This window comes from Condylura cristata, unplaced genomic scaffold (assembly GCF_000260355.1).
Source record: "Condylura cristata isolate star-nosed mole 26May11 unplaced genomic scaffold, ConCri1.0 scaffold00018, whole genome shotgun sequence".
NCBI classification, from domain to species: domain Eukaryota; kingdom Metazoa; phylum Chordata; class Mammalia; order Eulipotyphla; family Talpidae; genus Condylura; species Condylura cristata.
Genome location: NW_004567119.1, coordinates 36070070 through 36092984, shown reverse-complemented (window position 1 = coordinate 36092984; position 22915 = coordinate 36070070). Strand labels below are relative to the sequence as shown.

The following is a 22915-nucleotide window of genomic DNA, read 5'->3' as shown; positions in this document are numbered from 1 at the left end:
TTCTGCATCTGTGTCATATTCTCTTCCAACTATGGGTCTTTGTGTGTGTTTTTTCTTTCTAGTTGTACCATCATCCTCTCTGCCTCCACATTTATCAGGCTAACTCTTAGCATCATGTTTTTGGCTTAATCTCCTTCAAGAGGAGAAATTTGAAGAAATTCTATGAGATTCATGTTGGCAGTGTTCATGAGAAGCTATTTTCTTCACAAGAACTGCAGCTAATAACATAACATTTGTTTATTAATCATTAACTAATACAGTGTGCCAAGTATTGGACTAGCTGTTAGAAGATTAAGATGAGCAAGAAATAGCTTCTGTCCTTGTGGAATCACAGTCCAGAGCTGAAATAAATGAGACTAAATGCCATACAATATGGCAGAGCTATATGTCACCAAGGAGGTAATAGATTCCTTTTTAAGGGAGCTGAGTAAGACGGAGATCAGACAAACTTTTAAATACTACCTTGAAAAGTAAGCAGATTTTTTTCAGGTAGAGAAGATTAGAAGTGCAACTGTAGGCAAAGTGAGTAGTGTGTTATTAAAATAGCCAGCTTTAATATCATCATTTCATATATTAATATTGCTGCTAACACTGTTGTTTTTTTCCTTTCTCACCATTAACAAGGCAAAAATTGAGTGAAAGTGAAAGGCTGGTTAAGTTTTACTGAACATATTTATTCATTTCACATGTGGGGTGGGCAGTGGTATTGTGTTGGTATATGATTTTTGCCCCCTTGTTCCTCTTTCTTTTCTGTATGGTCACAGACGATGTTGAAAGTCTTTTCCATAAGTGATGGCCTAGGAAAGTTGCATTCAGCAAAATCACAGTTCTTTCAAACCTTGCTGAATCCTGTCTCATCACCATATGAGTTTCTTGTCTCTTTGCAGACTTCCATGTCCATCATATTCTGTGCCTGTGGTTTTATTTGGTGTGTTTGGACATATTTACATTTTTTTGCTTAGGGAAGCATCTTTCTGAACTGTGACTACAAACTGTGAAATCCACCAGGAAACAGGTCTTTGGAATATTGGCAAGGTTTTCATGTTCACTGTAAACTCTATTTAAATGTCTTTGGGATTTGTCTGTGGAACACATATGTTCTTATTAATTGATTACACATTAATAAAAATGGTAACAAGTTAACAGTTGTAGATACTTTTTCAATGGAAGTGCTAACATGATAAAACAGACGCTCAAACTTCTGTTCTCTTGGTTTCTGCTAAACTGAGGAGAAGCAGTTTATTTATTTACTTCCAAAAGGAGATAATTCCCGAAGAGTCTATTTAAATTGGCTGCAAAGTGAATTGCAGTGGTCTTCTGTCATTGCCCTGCTTACACCCCTTTCACACTCTTGATTCTTAGATCAGATCATTTGGCCTGGTTGTTTTTCAACTATAGTAATGATGGTTACCATTATTATTATAAATGTTTAACATTTACCACGTGCCAGGTAACATCTGAATATTTAATACAATAATTCTCTCTGGTAACGCTATTACTATTCTGTTTTACAGATGAGGGAACTAAAACACTGAAAAGTTAGTAATGTGCTGAAGGTCACAGAGATGTATCTGATGGTGTTGGAATATAAATCCAGAGTCTGGTTCCAGGGATAATCTCTTTTATGCTCTACTGCCTCTTTAATAGCAGTAATAGTAAATATGTTTCTGTACACGGTGTCATAGCAGAGGTTTAATTGATTTGAGGACACAGGGAATTCCATGCACTTCAAGTGTACCTCATCTTAAACTGGATGTGAGAGCCATGGTCATTATTGGTGAAAGTAGTAAGAATATGGGATTTGTCAATTTACAGCCATGATTGTATGACAATACCAATACCAAATATATGATTCAGTAGCATTCATTAGTCTTGGTTGAGTAATTGAATAAGTGAATGACTAATATTGCACAAGTTCTAAGATACACTCACTGTTGTTAGTCAGTAGCTCCTTTAGCCCGTTCTTTGAAATGAATAGCAAAATTCATTATATTGGTACCTCTCTTAGCACCACCATCCTACAGTCCCCAGAAAGTGAAGATGGGAGAACAGGAAATAGGAAAACAACATAGAAATAGAAGCAGCCATATTTTGACCAGTTAATCAGTTAGGATAATTAAATGCTTAAAGACCTTTGTGCTTAGATTCTCATGTGCTTGGATTCTTCTGTATTCTTTTCTTTGGATATTTTGTTCTCCTTAGTTTAGGATTATATTAGCCATTTGAAGGAGAGTTGTCTAGTTCAACTTTAGAACAAAGGACATCAAGGCAAGAGAACTGATCTTAGGTTTCGCTATTGAGTCTATTGGCCACATTAGACTGTGTCCTGTGTCTGCACACACCTGTGCAGTTCCCCACTGCCAGAGAATTGCGTGCCACTAATTCCACGCCATTGTGCCATTGTGAGAGTGTGACAGTACATCTCATGTGGGCATTCGACACTGGCTGGCAAGCTGCTGTATTTCCCTACAATTGTCGTCCTTCTGCAACCACCATTTAACTCCTTTCCTTGTCTGTTCACCCTCAGACTATCATTTCTCTCATTTATTTGGAAAACAACAGTAGTGAGACCACTCAGCTTACATGTCAACAACTATGTTCCTGTGTTTTTCTACACTTAGTTAATGCTTACTCTCTTGAACGCTATGCTTCTCACATTCTTGGAGATTTTGCTTCTGCAACAGTTCCCTTAAGTCTTCATAGAAATATTTTCTTCTGTAGTGGAACTTCAACTGGCCTTTGAATGTGCTCCCACACACAACACATATGGTCCTTAACCTACAACTGCTTCCTTGACTATTTCTATAGTTTTATGATTATTTGTACCTAGTAGCTCCCACTTTTTTTTTAAACCACATTCTTTCCCCAGATGCCTTCTCTACCTACCTAAATGTAAAGCCACATCTGTCTCATTTTATTTGAACATTTACTAGCAATCAAGACAATTGATCACCTCCTCTTTTTTTTAAATTTTAATATAATAGTTTATTTTTACATCATTTTGCCCTTTTTTCCATCTCACTGGTAATCCCCATGGGCATTCCATCACCAAATCATTCGTGTGCCATCACCATAGTCCAGTGCATGTCTTCCCACCCATTTTTGATCCTGTTCTCCACCCTACCCACATAAAATGTCCTTGGTATATAGTTGTTCATTATTATTATTTTTCCCCCTGGCCCATTACACTCCTGTTATGTGTGAAACCATCTGTTTTTTTTGTTTTTTTTTTTTTTTTTTATTTCTGGCTTATTTCACTAAGCATGATCCCTTCCAGCTTCATTCATATTGCTGCAAAAGGCATGGGTTTATCTTTTTTAATTGCTGACTAATATTCCAGTGTTTATATGTGCCACATCTTTTAAATCCAGTCATCCACTTTTGGGCATTTGGGTTGAATTCATGTCTTTCCTATTGTAAATAAAGCCGCAGTAAACATGGGGGTACAGGGATCACCTCCTCTTTTTACAAGTCAGACCAGTTGATATATCAGATACCTGTTGCTTCATGGCACATCACCCCAAAACTGAATGACTTAAAATGTAATTTATGATTGCTTGTAGACCTGTGGAACTTCTGGATGTTTTATATAGTCTCTTCTCACTCTTGTTTACAGCCAGGCACAGTGTAAATAAGTAAGCGTTTAATAGAGTCATTTTTCATTATTAATTTCTGATTGCGCTAAAAAAATGAAAACAAGAATAGAGGATGCTTAAAAACATCCTTAGATTATTTCATTTGTGCATGAAGACTTGTGTGAACAGAAAGAGCATTTTAGGATAAGTAATCATAGAAAGCAGTCAACTTTTTGTGACTGAGAGCACTACAAATGATAAGTGAATTATCTCTGAATCATGTAAAACCTTTCTCATATGTGAATAAAGAAAAATCTGGCAGCTCCAAAACATCTGCGAGGGTGTGAGTTCTTGGAAAATGACTCACTCACTTAGGCAAATGTATGAAATCATATTGAATATAAAAATTTGTGAGCTACAGAGAACCAAGGATGCTGGATCAGCACTTACTCCTGCCAACCTAGTGCTTAGAATGGAAGTGAAGTCATTGAAAAATTTACCAATTCTACTGAAGCAGAAGAGAAACCTCTTAAGTAGTCAATGCTGCTCTCTGATCGTATAGAATTCAACAGCATTTATCTATCAAAACATTTAAAAGAAGAATGTGAGGCCCAGAGAGGTGTGTGAATAGCCAATAGGACATAAGAGTTTGGGGGCACAGTCAGGACCAGACTCGAAGGCTGATTACCCAAGTCTTCCATCACTGTCTTCTGGGTGTGGTAACTATTTTATTGTTGAGAAAAAAATCCTGAGCTGATTTTAGCCATCCTTTCTCCTTTGCAGGCTCAGGAATTCATTATTATATGGGGTGTTCCAACACAGTATAGTATACATTCAGGAAATTGACATCTTCATGATTTTCATAAGATATTTAGGTATATTTTTCACAAGAGAAGATCTTTAATGTAAATCACAAGACTGTGTTTTTCATAAATATAATTTCATATGATAACTTGATCATTTAATATCTCAATAATACACAACTGAGTATTGGGATTCTCAAAACCTTCAAATTCTCAGAGGCCTCAAATTCTCCAAATCTTTGTTGAAGTGGAAATTCTCCATAGTTGTTCTTCTAGAGAGGTGATTTTACCTGATGGCTTCAGCTTGGCCATGCCCTTCCCCAAATTAAAGTACTCCTAGGAAAGGTTGTTACCCTTTTGGTGATTAGTTAGAAAATTGTCTTTCTGTAAATGGTGACACCTGCCACATAAGCTCCATTAACTTCTTTGGGTTTCCCTGCCCCCAAATTTGGGAAAATAGAGAAACAAATGGAATTCAGATTTTCTTCCATTTACCTAGTATAACTGTAAAATTGAATATTTCTGAGATGTCAAACTATGTGGTAAAATTTTAGCTTCATTCGCTAAAGTGAAACAATGATGGCAGTAATCTAAAACAATGATCAGTTAGAATCGTTTCAGTTTCTATTTGGAACTGAATATATGAATAGTTTGGTAGCAATTAAGATTTACTAATTAAAGTTTATCTGGACTAGAATTAAAATTTTTCTACACATATTATTGGAAATCCACTAGGTTCTTAATGATGTAAATATAGAAACCTTTCTAGAATGCAACATCATTAGTAATGAAGAATGATGATATCGAAACCATATTGATAGATTGGAACCCAGTATCCCCACTGTTACTCAAGCTACTCTGGACAAGTTCTTAAATCTGCTTCCCACTTTGTAAAATTGGGCTGGTAATACCAGCTGCCACCATAGGATTGAGATAGCTTATACCCTGCATTTACAAAGTACCAGTACTGAGCAAGAATTTACCCATTGCTAACTAGGCCACTGATTTCAAGGCATATTGTTTTTGGTTGGGGATGGTAGACTGCAATAGCAAAGGATCAGATGGGGTGGCCTCTAATAACAGAGATTTAGTTTTTCATAGTCTTAAAGACTGGAAGTCTGAAACCAGGGTGCCAGAGTGATTAGACTATGGTGAGAGCATTCTTTTGGATTGCAGAGTTCCAACTTCTTTCTATAAGGTAGAAAGAAAGGGAGCTAGCTCTCAGACCTCTTTTAATAAGAACATTAATCTCATTCATGAGCCCTCTGCCCTCATGACTTACCTGTCCCCAGAGGCCTCACCTCCAAATACCATGACATTGGGGATTAGATTTCATCCTGTGAATTTTGGGTATACACAAACTTCCAGTTCATAGCACATACTCACCTACTGTGTCTCCTGGAAGTGTTTTTGTTTGTTTGTTTGTTTGTTTACTTAAATACATATGCTGCTTATGTAAACTTACTTAAACATATATGCTAGCAGTTCATTACATTATCTTTTGCTTTTAAATTAATCATGGAAAGAAAGAAAATCTGCTCAGTTAAAGATTAGTTTTTCAGAAGCAGATAGATACATTATCTTCTCTAGCTATCATCTATCAATTTTTTCAACTCTCTTATCATGTATTATCTATGTAGTTCTTAGAACTCTGCTTTGAACTTGATGTAACATCTACTGGCTTCCTCACCGATTAATGAGTTAAATAAAACCTTTGACATACTGATTTTATATTTGTGTGAGAGTTATGATTATATACTCCTTTATAAATTATCGTTTAGCAAATCCAACTATGAACACATTTTTCTAAATTATGAAAGGAAAGGAAAATAAATTTTAAAAGTTCACACCTAATAAAAAATTATTGGGTCTTTGTTTTTCTGTCCAGTCTGAAAAAACATGTTACTATGCATTCTTGACTTGCTCCAAGTTAAATAACATGGTCATTCCCAGGATTAGGAAAAAACAAATTTTTTGATTACTTATTTTTAAAATCAGTGTTCATGCATAAATTATGTCACATTGATGTCTGTAGACACCTACCACATTATAAATGAACATATTAAACTTCTGAATATAAACATGAAGCCATATGACATGCACACACCATTTATTGAATAATAGGTTGCACATTTAGTTGGTAGCTCTGTAGTTCACGTGGATTTCTGGTTTCACATCACAGACAACGTTCAAAAGCTGTTTCATCACACTTTCCATGTACTTGTTGTAGCTTCCATTCAGTTCTTTTATCTTCCCTAGTGTTTGTTCTTCTATTTCTTCTGAAAGGTTACTCTGAGAGCCCATTATCTGCCAAAATAAAACATCCTATTAACATCATATTAAAATGTAATTTCTGTGGATGTTACATTTGTCATGGCCTCTTTATCAAGGACTGTTGTATAGCCTATATACTATGTTTTATTTTTCTAGAATTTTTTTAGAAAGTGGATAAGAAAACTAATAGTGTGAGTGTGGGAGAGGAATAAACTTTTCTAAAATTTGAAGCTGGCAAAGCATGTTACTTCCACATTTAGGCTAACCAGCTTATGCTACAAATTCAATGCAAGCTCATAATCACTATAACATGTCAGAAAATTTTCATCACATTGTCATGTATTTACAATAGTTTCCACTTGCCTTTCCTATTGCTTACTTTCTGAATGAAATGTCTGAAAAATAAAGTTGAACAGTAACATTAAATCATTCGCTGCAGGCTTTTAAAGAGCAAATAACTGGTTTGTCAACTTTTTTTTTTGGTTTGGCAATTTTTAAAAAATATTATCTGCATTGATTAAATCTGTGTTTCAGAAGATGCAGCCTGGTAGTGCCCAATAAAATACCTTTATATTGTAGACATATACTTGGGTGATAGGTAAGCCTTAAAATTTTTAGTGTAAGTTCAATGTATTACAAATTGGAATCTATTTAAGCATTTATTTAGTTACATTAAGTTTTAGACACATTTAATGAGTCTTTCTAATTACACTTTGATTGATAGTGTTTCCTATTGTCTACTCTATCAAGGAATGACTTAACAAAATATGATTCCACTGAGAGTCAGTGGAAAGGGATTCTACAGTGAAATCTTTTGCTAAATGATTCTCTGCTAAAACAAGCAACTCCTACTTCATCTCCTTTGTACACACAGCATTTCTGAAATGTGGCATTGTTAGAGTATGCTTTGTTTCTTTTTCTTGTTAGTGAGTATTTAGGGAAAATACATATTTTATTAAGTCCAAGAAACTCCACTAATGATTGGACTCTACATTACAGTTGTTAAAAACATTCTGCATAATCTTTCTGGCTTTTAAACTTGAAATTAAATGTGACTGAGGCTGTAATAGGCTCAATTCTTTTTTTTTTTTTTTTCAGTTTATTGTCCAGGTAGTAGAGGCATCCCAAAAGGATAATTGTTTTGAGCTGATTTATCTTTTTTTTAAAAAAAATAATGTAATAGTTTATTTTTACATCATATTGTGCCTTTTCCCATCTCATTTGTAATCCCCATGGGCTTCCCATCACCATATTGAGGTGATTTATCTTTTAAGGCATTAGATAACTTTATAAAATGATATTCTGATAAGTGGGCATATATGAAGGAAAGACATATGGACTAAATTTCCTTTGCTAAGTCTAAAAATAGAAGAGAACTATTTCCACAGAGTTGTTCCAAAATCAGATTTTCCCCTCTAAATTTAATATCTTAAGTGAAATTCTACCAAACTGAAATTATGTTTAACTCCAGTGTATTGTAAAGTGAAATACTTAAGGCAAACTTTTGTAAAATGTTTATCTATTTTTTTTGACACATTGTTAAAAATAGCTATTACTAGACTGCATTAGTACAAATATCCTATAGGATTTTGGAAGTGTTCACCTTACCTGAGATTTCTGATTTTTTGAATGGGGATAGCATCATCCATTTGTAAAATGTCAACCAGATACACGAGTACCAAGTACTCAGAGCACTGATATCTTGTAGATATGTAATATGAAGCACAGAGAAAGTCATATAAATGATTTAAAACTTTCTAGAGTCACACTAAAAGAGTAGAAATAGGTAGAATTAATTTTATTCATATAGTTTTTAATTCAAAATATCCATAACATTATAAATTGATGTACAGGCAGCACAACATTATTATATTATTGTTTCCCATACTGTCTTTTGTAATTTGCTATGCACTTTGTACTTTTGAGACGTCTTAATTTGGATTAGCTATTTCTCAAGTACTTCTCAAGTAGCCACGTCTGACATGGCCATTGACGTGGCCACCATATTTGACAGGGTGGGTGTGGGGCAGTAGATGGCAGCTCTTCCCATTAGTTGTACTCCTAATGTGCTTTGTTCAGACAACAGAATTTTCTATTCGTTTATAACAACTATTGTAATGAAGATGTTAGCTTAGCATTATTGATTATTAATGTCTTTTTCTCTCTTCCTTGTACTTTTTGATTTTTCTACACGATTTTTCTAAACCCTCTTGTGCTTTCAGAAACATTAGAATACCCTCATTAACAGCCCATTACCCTATATTTCACCTGGCATAAATAACTGTACTATTTCTGAATTTGCTCAAAGTGCAGTAATTTGAGTTTCCACAGTGCTTCCTAGACAATACTATGCCAATGACCAGTTTTACACTATTTTAAATGGCCTTTATATCTGCAGGCAGAGCCAGGTAGGAGTTTAATTAAAAGAATGTAAGCTTCACAAGAGCAGAGATTAGTGCTATGTTGTTTTGCTGATGTGTTGTAAGTGCTTTAAACACCACCTGGCCGTGGTATATGTTGGCAACATACTTGCTGAACTCTATGGAATCATGAGTAGTAAAAGCTTATTACTTGTGTTGTGTTGCTCTTGCTGGAAGTAACTTTGGTAGCTTTCTTCTGGCTCTTGTTAGCAGCATAATATAAGATTATGCTGACTGTACAGAAAAATATTATATAATGTTATAGATATTTTGAGTTAAAAAACTATATGATTAAAATTAATTTTACCTATGTTTGCTCTTTTAATGTGACTCTAGAAAGTTTTAAATTGCCTATATGACTTGCTTTGTCCTTCCTATTACATTTCTATAGTGCTTTCTTCCAGTAGCAATATATAAATTAGAAGTTGATAATACTGTAGTAAATAATGATGCATATGATCAAGGAGTGCCCTACTGGGATTACTCCATGTTACCTTACAAACCTCAATGTTGTCACTAATGTGTGTAGTTCTAGAGTATAATGGTATGATGATGAAATCTATTACCATTCAATGCATTTTTTTATAGGATGTTCAAATGTTGTGGTTTAAGGGAAAGTAGAGGGTTTTTTTTAGGTCCACAGTGTCTTAGCAAAACAGAGTTTTACATCTTCAATTTATGAATCCACAAGAAAATAAGGTGCTTTCTTAATAGGAATTCAGCAAGACAGATCAAAGATACAGAAATCTTCAGTATGTCCAAGATAACCATTTTTAAGTCTTTGGTTTAGGTTCATTGTCTACCTAACTTTCTTAAATAAGCAATTGATTTAATTTTCCCACTGCAGTCCAGATTTCTTTCCAGCGACATAATAGTTTTCTTCAGTAGAAGATGTTAGATAGGGTAATGATGCTCATCAAGGGATAAGTAAATATTTGCTAAAGCATTAGTTGTTGCTATACTACCCACATTGGGATACCTGCTTCTATTGATAAGTCAGCAGACTTGAAAAAACACATACATTAATAAGAGCTAAAAAGCAAAGAAAAGTAACACTGTGGTGTAACTCCCACAGCAGGCAGAAAAATGGATTCTTGGTTTTCTTCTAGATCTCCTACTTGTTCTGGGTTAATGATGATGAGATTTAACTGGAATAGTAATATGTATGAGACATGGAGGTCATGCCAGAGAAAGAAGATCTGGCTAATGGTTATACAGTATCCTTGAAGTAGTGGAGACCTAAAGATGTTGACCTTTCCATGTGAGCTTTAAATCAGCTAGCTGTAAAAATTGGATTAGAGCTCTAATTATGCGAATGATGAAGAGTTTTAATTATTCTCTAAAGCAGAGAAGGAATATCCTGAACGTGATTTACATTTTATGAATTCTTTTGGACAAATAATGTTTAAAGAGATTTAACCCAACAAATTCCTAAAATTTTGGTCAGTTTTGTTATTACTATACACACACACACACACACACAAAATAGACTAAGTAGGATACTGAAAGCTAGTTGGTGTTAAGGATGATTTTCTTGGGTCCTAATATATCATAATTATGATAGAATTTGCACAGAAGAAATGCTTAATCACTAATTCATCCAGTGAATATATATTTTGTACTTACTATGGTACAGGCATTATTCCAGTGTTGAGGAAAACAACACAGACCAAGAAGAGAAAAGAAGAAGCTACCACTTGGTGCATAGGAAAAAAACAAGGAGTAATCAAAAATATGTTCTTGTTTTAAGTATAAAGTAGTATTAACTGCTAGGATTATAATGAAAACTTGCTTTTGTAAAAGAAATACAAAATTTTAGATAATAGAAGAAATACCAAATAGCAGTTGAGTGGCAGATAATAAAAATAAAAGATGGATATAACATATGCAAAGGTCCTGTGGCAATCTGTTTTAGGGGAAAAAAAAAAAAAAACAAAACAGGAAAACCAAAAACAGCTTACTGCTAAGCTGCAGTAAGAAGAGACTATGAAAATAAAAGTTACTGGGCCCTCCCTGATGGCACAGCAGATTAAAGGGAAGCGCTATAAAGTGGTCAGCCACAGCGCCATGAGTTTGATTCCTGGCTGTTGAGGTTACCCACATGGCATTGTAGACCTCTCCTGACCTGCTCACTTTCAGTAGATCTGCTTGTTCTGCTCCCCACTCTGTCTGTGGTGGATCCTCTCATCCTTCCCCCACCCCCACCCACACCCCTGGCCTGTACCCTGGTTCTCGTATGCGTAAATAAATAAAACTCTTCAATAAAATAGAAGAAAAATTACTACGAAACTGAAGTAGTTCTCGATGCATATTGCTATAAAGTCATATTTTGTTATGACTTCCTTTTCAATTCACTGGTTTCATTTAATAAATCTTTCATGAAAACATAGAAATGCTTCCTTCTGCACTATTTTTTAAAATATCTGCTGTTTACAGTAAAAGTATGCATGAGATTTTCAGAGCTCACGAGAGGCACAGCCGGGAACCAGTCATGGAAGACTGCATGTGATGTACAGACTTAGGCTTTTATATCTTTTTCCCAAATATTGATAAGAAGATTTTGTTTTTGCTGAGTGAGTCACTTTATTCTAGGCAGTACTTTTTTATTTTAAAAAATAGCATACTCACTGGAAAAGATTTTCTTACCAAGGTGTCCAATTTACCTGATCGTATACCAGGTCTGCAGCTACTCCCAATAAAATATAAGTTGTAAATAGAGATTTCTAAACTGTTTGTATCTTATTTTGCAATATCAGACTTTTGTATAGAGCTCTATATTTTTACGGAAGCAAAAAGAAAATACTTTATAAACTTTACTTCTGACACAATGTAATTTAATCATTTCTTTAGGTTCATGTTGTAACATGTAAAAGAGAATATCAGCTTGAAAACTTTATGTACTTAGATAAACTAAGTACATAAACTGTAGACATTTGCTACTGTGGGCAAAAGTACTTCTTTATATTGCTCTGAAAGATGTATTGAATGGCACTAGAGAGTTGAAAAACAAATTATATGGATATACCAGACTTTTCAGCAACATCTACTTTGGTCACTAGGAAATCTGATCTCACTAAGAAATCTGGCCTAATGCACTTATTCACTAACATTAATAGAAAAAAAGTCTTAAAATTTTTTTCTCACTCAAATATGTTAGTCAACAATCTATTGTGGGAACTTCAACTGATTCCTTCAATTTCTATATTTGAGAACATAATTTTTATTTTTTATTTTAAGTTTGGGTTACATTTTTGCTTCTCCATCTGTATATAAGTTCCACTCGTCCACTCCTCATACCCCTCTATCTGCTGCCCACCTCTTCTCCCTCTCCCCCCCATCTGAAAACCATTCACTAAGTAGTACATAATAATATAGTATATAATAACTGTTGATGGACATATCATATGATAAGTTAAAAAGTCTTAAGATTGAAATGTCAAATCAGTAATTCTGTATATTCAAGGTTTAGTTTGATATTCAGGCTTGGTTGAGTTGCAGTTGTTCTATCTAGTATTACTGACACATGACACCATCTGAATATTAACATTTTATAATTTCTGCTGCATGGAAAGCATAGTTATATTCAGGCTTTCTGATTTACCTTAGATTGTTTCAGTCGAAATTCCTTATCTTTCTGCATTCTGTATTGGTCAATTTCTGCCATCGCTTCTTCCTTAGCTTGCTTCAATCGTTTTACTTTTCCTAAAAATTAACAACGGCATGGAGAGAACATTTCTTTTTAATATTTAAAGAATTTCAGACTTCATTTTATAAAACAGATGAGGGCTACAATAGTTTCTCAATCTTTTTTTTCTCTAGTAGCAAGCTTAATTTAAAAAAAGTATTCTAAAATTCCTTATTCTTTTTTCAATTAGATTCCTTCAGACATGGAAATGGCAACTTTCTTTCACACTTATATGTTTAAATAAAATATCTGCCTATTTATGCACAGCAGTAACAGCCAAAGAACAGATTTTAGCTGTCACTTCCTCGCAAAGACATTATTTGGTCAAATTTTCTGTCCTGATTTACTGCCAGGAATCCTTCAGTCTGCACCAACTGGATCCTATTTAACACTGGCAGATCTCCAAAGGCGCTACAAACATGCAACTCAGACTCTATCAAGCTGACCTACAATTTTTAAAGCATTTTATTGGGATTTTTTTCTTACCATTTGTTGACTCTAGAATGTCTGATTAAGCCCTACAGCACATCAAAGTAGATATTTTTATTTATTTATTTATTTTTTTTTGGTAGCAGCTTTCTCTGAGGGGGACTTGAAAGTGGTTGTAAAACCAATTGTTTTTAATGGTTAGGAGATTTAGTTAAGTAGCTCTCTTTTCTTTTATTAAGAGCAAAGGTGTAAGCCTTAAGCCAGCAGAGAGCAAAGTAGATGAAAGTTTTAGACAATGTTGTGGGGATCATTAGTAAAGCACATGACTTTTTTTTTGACAACCAGAGTAAGTTTGGGGGGCTATAGACTGATATTAATTGCTGCTATGCCCCACCTTCAGTGGGTTAGGAACTCAAACTTTGCAATAATTAAAACTTTAAGGACACTTAGCAGTGTTAAATTTCAGTTTTCTCAGAATCTATTGTCTTTAAATACCTTCATTGTCTTGCCCATTTACATTTCTTTTCTCTGACATATCAAACTTCTGATGAGAATTTTTGGCAGTGGTTGTTTATATAGTGCAGATTTTGAACTAAATGTGTTCTCACTAAGTAGTCTTAAAGCAAAACTTAACACAGTATTTATGTCTCTGGCCGTCTATCTATGCTTTTTTAAAATACCTTCATAGTATTTGAGTGTACATGGCACCTAAATTTCTCTTCTGCTAGGTCTGAGTTTCTTTGCTAGCCTCTCTGTGTATATTCATTATGGAATCAAGACAGACTCATTGACTAACAAACTGATGTATATCTCTTTTAATGCCTATACCCTTGAATGGAACTGAAAAAATCTGATTCAGAGTAGATAATTAGCTCTGTCTTTACTCCTTTAAAGTCCAAGGTCTGGTGAAAATTAACACTCTCCTGAAATTTCATCTTTGTGGAACATTAACAGCAATGCTTACCATTTTCCAACTTCATTAATGCTCATTACCATTTTGTGTATACTGATTGCTTCATTCTCTACAATTATCACCATTTGTGGTAACCAAGTACTATTCACAGAACAAATTGATACGTTGGTAGGGAAAACTACTCTAATTTCTTATCACTGCTTGTCATTAACATTAGAACAAAAACATGTTTACGATATATCAACTTTTTTTTTTTTAGTAATAATAGGTTGTAGGACACATAATTATTTTATAAAGTAAGTCGCTTAAACATCATTACTATCCACCCTAATTACATAATATGTAACAAGATTGGTTTCAAAGTCATGACTCTAGCTCATAAAAAAAAAATAATAATAATAATAGAAAAAGCTCGGTGTGCCCTAGCCCTGAGCAGAATCCAGTGCTCCACTAAGAGGCTATATATTAGCTCCATCACACAGTGACAGGCTCAGAGTGTGTCTGTGATTCTCCCGTCATGGCACCAGTCACCTGCTGGTTCTCATTCAATTAAATAGGAGAGCCACAGGGAAATCGCTGCTGGCACAGCAATTTTCTGGATAGACTCAGCAGCTGCCTCTGTGTGAGAGCCTGCATATGCTACACCTGATTTAATCCAGTGGCAGAAACTGGAGCCTAAAGCCTGCTGTTTTGCTAGAGGTGAAGCAGAATGAATGTATCAAGTCCACTGGTATTAACCTCTAGCTTGCTTCTCCTCTGTGTGTAAAGGTTTCTGAATTTTAAAATTTTATTTCTCTCTTCTTCAGCTTTAAAAACACAGGTATTATGAACCAAAAGTGTTCACATTCTTATTTCTCAGTACTTTCTGTATCAAACATAGGGTGACCATATGTACAATCAAGAATTTCCTTATGACTAGCAAATATTTGATCCCTAATTTCCTACAAGGTTACACAGGCTTATCAGGCTAAATGTTCTCTCCTCTCTCTTTTTTTTTTTAAGAAAATGTGGTTATCTCATGCATCATGGTTTTAAATAGTGCTAACACAATTGCTGCAAAGTAGTACAGCTAAGTATGGTCTTCATCTATTCATCTATCAGTCATCCAATATTTATTGAACACCTACTATGTATAGTGCATAGGCCTGGGCACAGCGGATAAAGAAATAATATCACATGGTCTTTGCTGCCAGTGGACTTAACAGAGTGTTTTAGAAATGTGTACATGTGCTTCTAACTTCCAAGAGGAAAATTATAAAATTGTGAATACACAGATCAACTGTGAAAACAATAGATTGTTAATCATTATTCTATCTGTTGTGTGACAAAAATCATATTTATGAAAATGCCTGCTGGGAAAGTTCTAGAGAATCTGTGTTTCCCCTCCATCCCAATAGACATATCCCGTTTTCTACTTGCCGAGTAAGTAAAAAAATGTAAACAATTAAGCCCAATTATGTGAAGTGGGGACTCAGAGAAGACTACCAGAGCTAATTAGGAAAGACTTGTAAGGAGAAATGAGGGAGGTAAATAGACTATAATCAGGACATCAAAAAAGACTGGACAGTCCATTTGAGAGATCAGAAAATAAAGGCAAGAATATCTTTTTAAAGATATTTTGGTAAATGACTCCACCTGAGTAAAGTCATTCACTTTTATACGCATAGCTTATTAAGCAGATTCTATTCAACAAGCCATTTTTGAGACATATTCTATGGATGTTTTATCAGAGGAAAAGAGGATTTATATTCACGGGGTTTATGGGGAGAAGATTTTTAAAAATATATTTTAGGCAATTAAAAAACAAATTTTGAATGGGAGACAGAGGGCAGTGCTCAAAGATGGATTCTTTCTGGCTTCTTGACCAGGAGACCTAAGTGGACTGAGGTTCCCAAGCTGCAAATGAACCCCATTCTGTTGGTCCTGTAACTTTCTGATGGGGAAGATGAGATTTTATTTATAGTCTCAGGAAGGAATCAATGTCATACACTAGGCATAACTACAAAAAAAAATTAGAATCTTTGTGGTCTTGAACAGGCTATTTAGGTTTTCAGTCAAGTTTTCTTTAAAACAGATTAATACTCTACTGCAAAGACTCATTAGAAGAAATAGGAAAAAAATGTGTTTATTACCTGACAAAGAATATTCAACAATTTCTAATCATTATTAAGGAAACAGGTCCAGGGCCTTCCTGGTGACCTAAGGGTTAAGTCTCATCACTATGACCACTGAGTACTGAATTCAGTCCCTGCCAGGGAGCAGGCCCACACATGGTATAGCAGACCTCTCCCATCTTGCCACTGCTCCCCTTAGCAATGTATTGCAGTAAATCCACCTGTACTGCTCCCCACTCTGTCTCTGGTGAGTCCTCTCCTCTCCCCCTCCACCCTCCCCTACATTCCCCTGTACCTCTGACCTACACCCAAGCTCTTCTTTGGTGTAGTTGTAGGGAAAAGAGTCTGACTGACATGGACTGGTATGGAATAAAAAATAGAGACACAGAGAATACAGGCAATTTCTCTGAGAAGTTTTCACCCACAAAGTGGAGCAAAGAAAATAAGACCAGTGAATTTGACGATTATAAGATGTTGTTTGCTGAACAACATCTAACATGTTGTTAGAAAAGATCCTAACCACTCAGATCTGTGCATGTGACCTTATTTGGAAATAGCGACTTTGCAGATAAAATTGAGTTAAGATGGGCCCTCCCTGGTGGCGCAGAGGGTTAAAGCACAGCACTGAGAATCTAAAGCCGCTTCCGCATGAGTTCGATTCCCGCCTGCCCCGGAGGTGACCACATGGCGTGGCAGACCTCTCCTGACCCGCCCGCTGCTCCCCTCAGCAGTGTACTTCGTCAATCTGCCTGTTCTGCTCCCCGCTCTGTCTCTGGTGAAGCCTCTCGCCGCCCCTGAGCCTCTGGCCTTTACCCCAGTTCTGTATGCACAAATAAATAAATCTTTTAAAAAAAAAATTGAGTTAAGATGATGTCATATGAATTAAGATAGGCCCTAAATTTGTCAATGTGCTCTTTATAAGGACTGGGGGATTTGAATACAAAGATTTAGAGACACAGGACAGACACACAGGGAAGAAGGCCATGTGATCACAGAGGCAGAGGGAAGATGAGGAAGCCACCATTGCGGGCAACCACCAGAAGCTGGTAGAGAGGCAGGAACAGATTATCCCTCAGTGCCTCCAGAAGGAAGCAGTCCAGTAGGCACATTATGTTTTGAACTTCTGACTTCTAGAAGCATTTGATAATACATTTCTGTGGTTTTAAAGCACCCTGTTTATAATTTGTTGCAGCAGTCCTAGGAAACTATTACAGAGGCTGGAGGAGAAACATAGAAATACCAGCTGAGCATTGAAGGTAAAATCAGACATCTGAGTTTGCTGGAATGAGTAGATATCCACATGAATGTGCTACAAAAAAAAAAAAAAAAAAAGAGCCTCAAAAGAACAAAGGTAACCTGGATTGCTGTGAAAACAAAGGACACCATGAGGATGTTTAGAGATTTCTACCTGTTACTAATATCCATTTCTGTTCTGTTCTACCATGAAGAAGGAAAAAAAAAAATCCTCTTGGTATTTTGAGGTTGTTAGTGCTATGATAAACTCCAGCCTGGTTCAGAAAGTGTTATTATTTCACTCATTTACAAACATTAATAGAGGTAGTAAGCCACCAGAAAACAAAGAAGCAACCTCTTGCTTGGTATTTGTTCAGAAATCTCCTCATCCAAGTCTATTTTACATCATACTTCCATTACCTGGGTTTTTCCATTGCTTTTCTTTACTTGTGTTTTCCTTCTTAAAAAAAATAAAGTCATCAGATGCTGGGTTGAATATATCCAGCCTTCATGAGAATGTTCTGTGGTTTTTATTTTAATGTTACCTATTCAAAGAAATGAAAGCCCAATATACTTACAAATACCCCATTAGCCTGTGGACTATAAAGAATAAGGAAGTATTTACAGGCCTGCAAAACACTAAGACAAGGTCATGAAATTTTAATATAACAACTTATTTTTTCATTACTTTATTGAAAGTTGTCTTCATGAACCAAAACATCCACTTGCATAGTGAAGAATTTATTAAATGAAGGTACTGTTTCAAATATATTTGAAAACAAATAGGCAATTAGCTGATTAAAATAATATTGATGGTTAGTACCTATATACTTTCAAAAACTAAGCTGCATTCTTGGTTCCCCATGTACTGTAAGTAGGAAGTAGAAGTATTTTAAGTGTTTGTACTAAAGTATACTTCAGTAGGGACCTCTAAACAACTATGATTAAGAGATCAGAGGGACCCTACTATTTTTCTATTCTCCTCAACAGAATTATATTTATCAAGTAGTGAGCAAATACTCATAGCCAAGCATTTGTACAGTGTCTGCAGTGCGTGAAGTCTTTATCACATGAACGTGGTTAATCACAACAGCAGTGCTATGAAATTGATACTATTAATCATTGATACTATCAGTCCTTTAAAGCTGAGGAAACTGAGTCACTGTAGGTTAAAACTGACTTGTTCAGTGTCACACATCTAATAGGAAACATAGGATGGATTTGCTCCTAGGCAGAGCAGCTCCAGGAAGTGAACACTTCACAGTATCTGGGTAGGAAACTTGAGGGTGTGTCCTCATTTCTTATTAAGATTATTTATGGCTTTTAAAAACATTTTCAATATATTTGCTTGTTCACTTTTTTCTATATACATATTGTAGTATTTACATTGTATATCATATCCTTTGATCAATATTCCATAATGCAACTTACAATTTGGGGTTAAATACACACTATTTTCTAAGGCTGGCAGTTTGGACAAATTTTAATTGGAAGAGTGGCTACAGTGCACACTTGACTATGGTTCTAGAATAGGGGTTCTTTACGTGACTCTGATTCTCATGCAGTTGAGCATTTCAAAGAACACTGTTAATACAGAGTTATAGTTTTCCAACTTTGCTATGGATATAAATAGAAAAAAAAATAACTACTCTCACGAAAGATCCTAACTAAAAGCTAAAGAATCATCTATTTCAGAGAACTACATCTTTTTTCTACTGTTGATGAGAGTACCTAGAGTTTCCAATCTAAGGCTGATCAAAGATTCAGTTCAACATCCCAAACTGGACCTCTGACAGGTCTGATGTTTTGTTGTGAAAATGTAATTTGGCTTGGGTCAGCACACCCACTTTTATGCTTTGATTAATGACCAAGTTTTTTAAAAGTAAAAGGTATTAACTTGAACTAAGATAATTAAAAATAATGCCAGCCTGCTGTGATCCTATCTAAATTCAGTAAAGCTGTTTTACCCATAAAAATTTGAATGAGAGTCTTTTACTTGATGATATAAATAAATCCATAATTCGTGAATAGAAGCAAAATATCTAAATTTTTCTGTTCATCATCCTAATAGACTTCAGGTTGCCCCCTTCATAGGAAAGTTCATCCAGAACTTGCAGCAGTGATTAAAAAAAAATAGATTGCTGTATTCTATTATTTTGTTTTTATTACTTATAATATACAAATAATAATATACTTATTAAATAATTATTTAGTTTGTATTCTCCTTTACCATCTTGGGGATAGTGTTCTGACCTTAAAACACCTTGGTGCTTTGTGTGTGTGTGTGATACATATGTATGTGTAATCTGTGCATCTATATGGATAGATACTATTTTAAAAAGATGATTGAAGTTCAGAGAATTTAAATAACTTGTACAAAGAAACATAAATCTTCAACATAAGCTTTTTGTACTCCACTGCATCACATACCAGCTTTTTAACCTTGTTCACTATCTAGCTCCTGCCCAATATTATTTCTCTCAGTAACTTGTCCTGACACTTGTATGTTTGAGGCATGTATATTGCATTTGCACAGATTTGATAGGCTTTCTGTGTACAAATCTACAACCTCTTATCTGTGTCCTTTATCTTTAGATACTGTATTATGTATCAACCACTAGGATCTGAGGCAGTCTTCCTTAAATGAAATATATTACTATTTTTATAAAATAATTCATAAATATTACCAACTTGTTAACATTGTATTTTTCTATAAATGCAATTGTTAACATTGTATTTTTCTATAAATGCAACTATCTATACCGGTGTTTACTATAAATATCTACCCATATAGATGCACAGATAATATATATACATACATATATATGTGTATATATGTACACACACAAAGCACCAAGGTGGTTTAAAGGTCAAAACACTATCCTAAGATTAAAGGAGAATACAAACTATGATCAGCATGTGAGTCTCTTCTCCCTCTCTCTCTCTCTCCCCACCTCTTATGTAATGATAGAGCTTCTACAATGGTGATCACTACTGTGACTTGTTGGTTCTCATTCTCGTGTATATTTTTGAATATTTGTGAACAAAGACTAAGAAGAAAAATACATGCATACTTTAAGTTTCTGGCAAATGAACATCTTATATGTAAATCACACAATATGCATTTTCAATATTAACATCTGAAAAAAATTGTCCAAGGATAGCATACTCAACAAGAGTAAATGAAAATAAATTTGATTTTTTTTTTTTGGTTATGAAATCTGAAGCTAGATTATCCTTAGTGGTTCTACCTAGTCTGACTTACCGTATTTTCTTTCCTAATGGCTTTGAGAAGGAACAGATTGTTGGTAAAAATTATTTGACTTATACCATGATTTTCATTATACATGTGCTTAATATTGTCTTTGTTGTTTCTGTAATGAGGAAGCAAAGGTAACATAATAATCACATCTGTTTTGGAAATTTGAAATGTGGTTAAAGAAATTTGAATGAAAGGTGAGGAAGTTTCTACAGTTTCAGCCAGTGGGTTGGACACTACCTTGTTTTCTATAAAATTACACTACATTCATACCATTTTACAATTATTTTCAATGATTGCAATAATAATTTTAAATCATTTGTATGATTTGTTGCAGAGAAAGAATTTGATGTTTCTTTCATTATCTTTGTTCCTTATACATTCTATGTGTAAATATAAAGGCACATGACTAAAAAAAAAAATGAAAATACTTGTAAATATTGGAAATGAAAAGCAGTCAAGAGAAGAATGTGAATAAATTATTATTATCCTAGTTTTACAGAAACAGAATTTGAAGTTCACAAGAGGATAAATAATTGCTCAAGAATACTCGCTAGTAAGTAGGTGCAGTTGGGAAATTGTATCTCTTGCAACCATTTCATAATATTAAGAAACTGAGGCATGGCAGAATTAAGGAAGTTCAAGGCTTAAATCTATAACTTCCACATCCAGCATCTTTTCATTAGTCCATGACCCTCAAAGGGAACAGATTCCCACACTAGCAATGGGAAACCTTTGACTGGGAAATCTTACGGAACAAATTTCCCACAGGCATCTGAAAGAATCAGCTTTGGAACAAGAGTCTGCCTGGTTCCTGCCTGTTCCTGAAATCCATACTCATCCTACCCCACCTGCCTTATCTGCTTTGTACCAACCCCCTTGCAGGTCAGATGGAAGGGAGACTTACTTTTCTTGGCTTCCTCTAGCTTGTCCTTTGCTCTTTTTTCAGCCTGTAGGAGCTGGTGAATACCCTGGGACTGGCTGGTCATGGCAGCCTGCATCAGATCAGGCAACTTCTGTGAAAACTAGGGCGGAACAGGACTATTTAACCTTTTGGAAATCATAACTTGGGTTGTTGTGTCAACAGTGATTTCTAAATACAGCTGTTGGTTCCAAACTGGCTGGATCAGGCCAACTGCCGTGTCCCAAGAAAGCTTAGAGTGGAATCCAGAAAAACAAGTTGTCAATATGACCAAGTTAAGAACTTATCATTTCTTTCAACTTCTGTTCTTCTTTATGAAAGTAAGGAGATTTTAATGGGGTCTTGAATCTACTTATAAAAATGAGTAAGATATTTTTTGGAAGATTAACTAAAAACCCTTCTTCCCAGAACTACTGAGTTTTTCTACAAGTTCTCTCTGCATGTCCTTTGTTCTTCATTTCTAGTTTCAGTTCTTTATTTGTTTCCAGTGATTCAATTACCTGTGTGCGGCAAATTGACCTTTTGCTAGGAAGGCTTTTTGTGAAGAAAGCAGGCTAAGCATCTAATATTTTCTTTTCCTAGTCCTCAGGTAGCAATAATGAAGAAATTTCTTGGGAGTATTAAGTTGCTCTCTATAATGCTATATGCTAGAGTTCCAGGAGATGTTAGTATGGCAACTAAATCAATTTTAAAGGAAATTATACCTGAAGACTTCGAGATCAATTTAAAATCACCTAAATATGCATTTTTCTTAGTACTTGTATTGAGTGTTTTCCAACGATAGTCATTGCTATTCATCTTGCTTAATAATTCAATCCAGTACTGATTAGACAAATGAGAATGTTGGTCACAGTGAAGAATCACTCACATATATCCAAAATTTTCACTTGTAATGAAAACTGATCTTTTGATTTATGGCCAAAGTTTTCTTCACCTGAAAGAATCTGCAGACTGGAGTTTCACAAATTATTGTTTTCATAAGCTGTACTTCTATTGCCTCACCTATATATGTTAAGTTTAATTTTTTTAAATAGGCATACAAATTTAAAGATAAGCATAAAACCATCTGAGAACTAACTCTTTTGAGGATAATTTTCCTCTCATAATTTAGAGCTGTTTCACTATTCATATCCAAGTCACAACATTATGCATTATGTCCATAATATCTTTTGCATATCTTTCCAAAAGGAACTGCTTTTTTTTTTTTTAAGATTTATTTATTTGTGCATACAGAACTGGGGTACAGGCCAGAGGCTCAGGGGCGGTGAGAGGCTTCACCAGAGACAGA

General features: G+C 34.9%; 1 protein-coding gene across 1 annotated transcript; it reads right to left on the bottom strand.

The window, feature by feature from the left end:
• Positions 1-6439: 6439 nt before the first annotated feature.
• Positions 6440-21699, bottom strand: ATP6V1G3 (ATPase, H+ transporting, lysosomal 13kDa, V1 subunit G3). Its single transcript, XM_004685479.2, has 3 exons — positions 21613-21699; positions 12674-12774; positions 6440-6685 (listed from the first exon to the last, which is right to left on the bottom strand). The coding sequence occupies exons 1-3, from the start codon at positions 21692-21694 to the stop codon at positions 6512-6514; spliced, it is 357 nt and encodes a 118-aa protein (XP_004685536.1). The 5' UTR covers positions 21695-21699; the 3' UTR covers positions 6440-6511.
• Positions 21700-22915: the final 1216 nt, after the last annotated feature.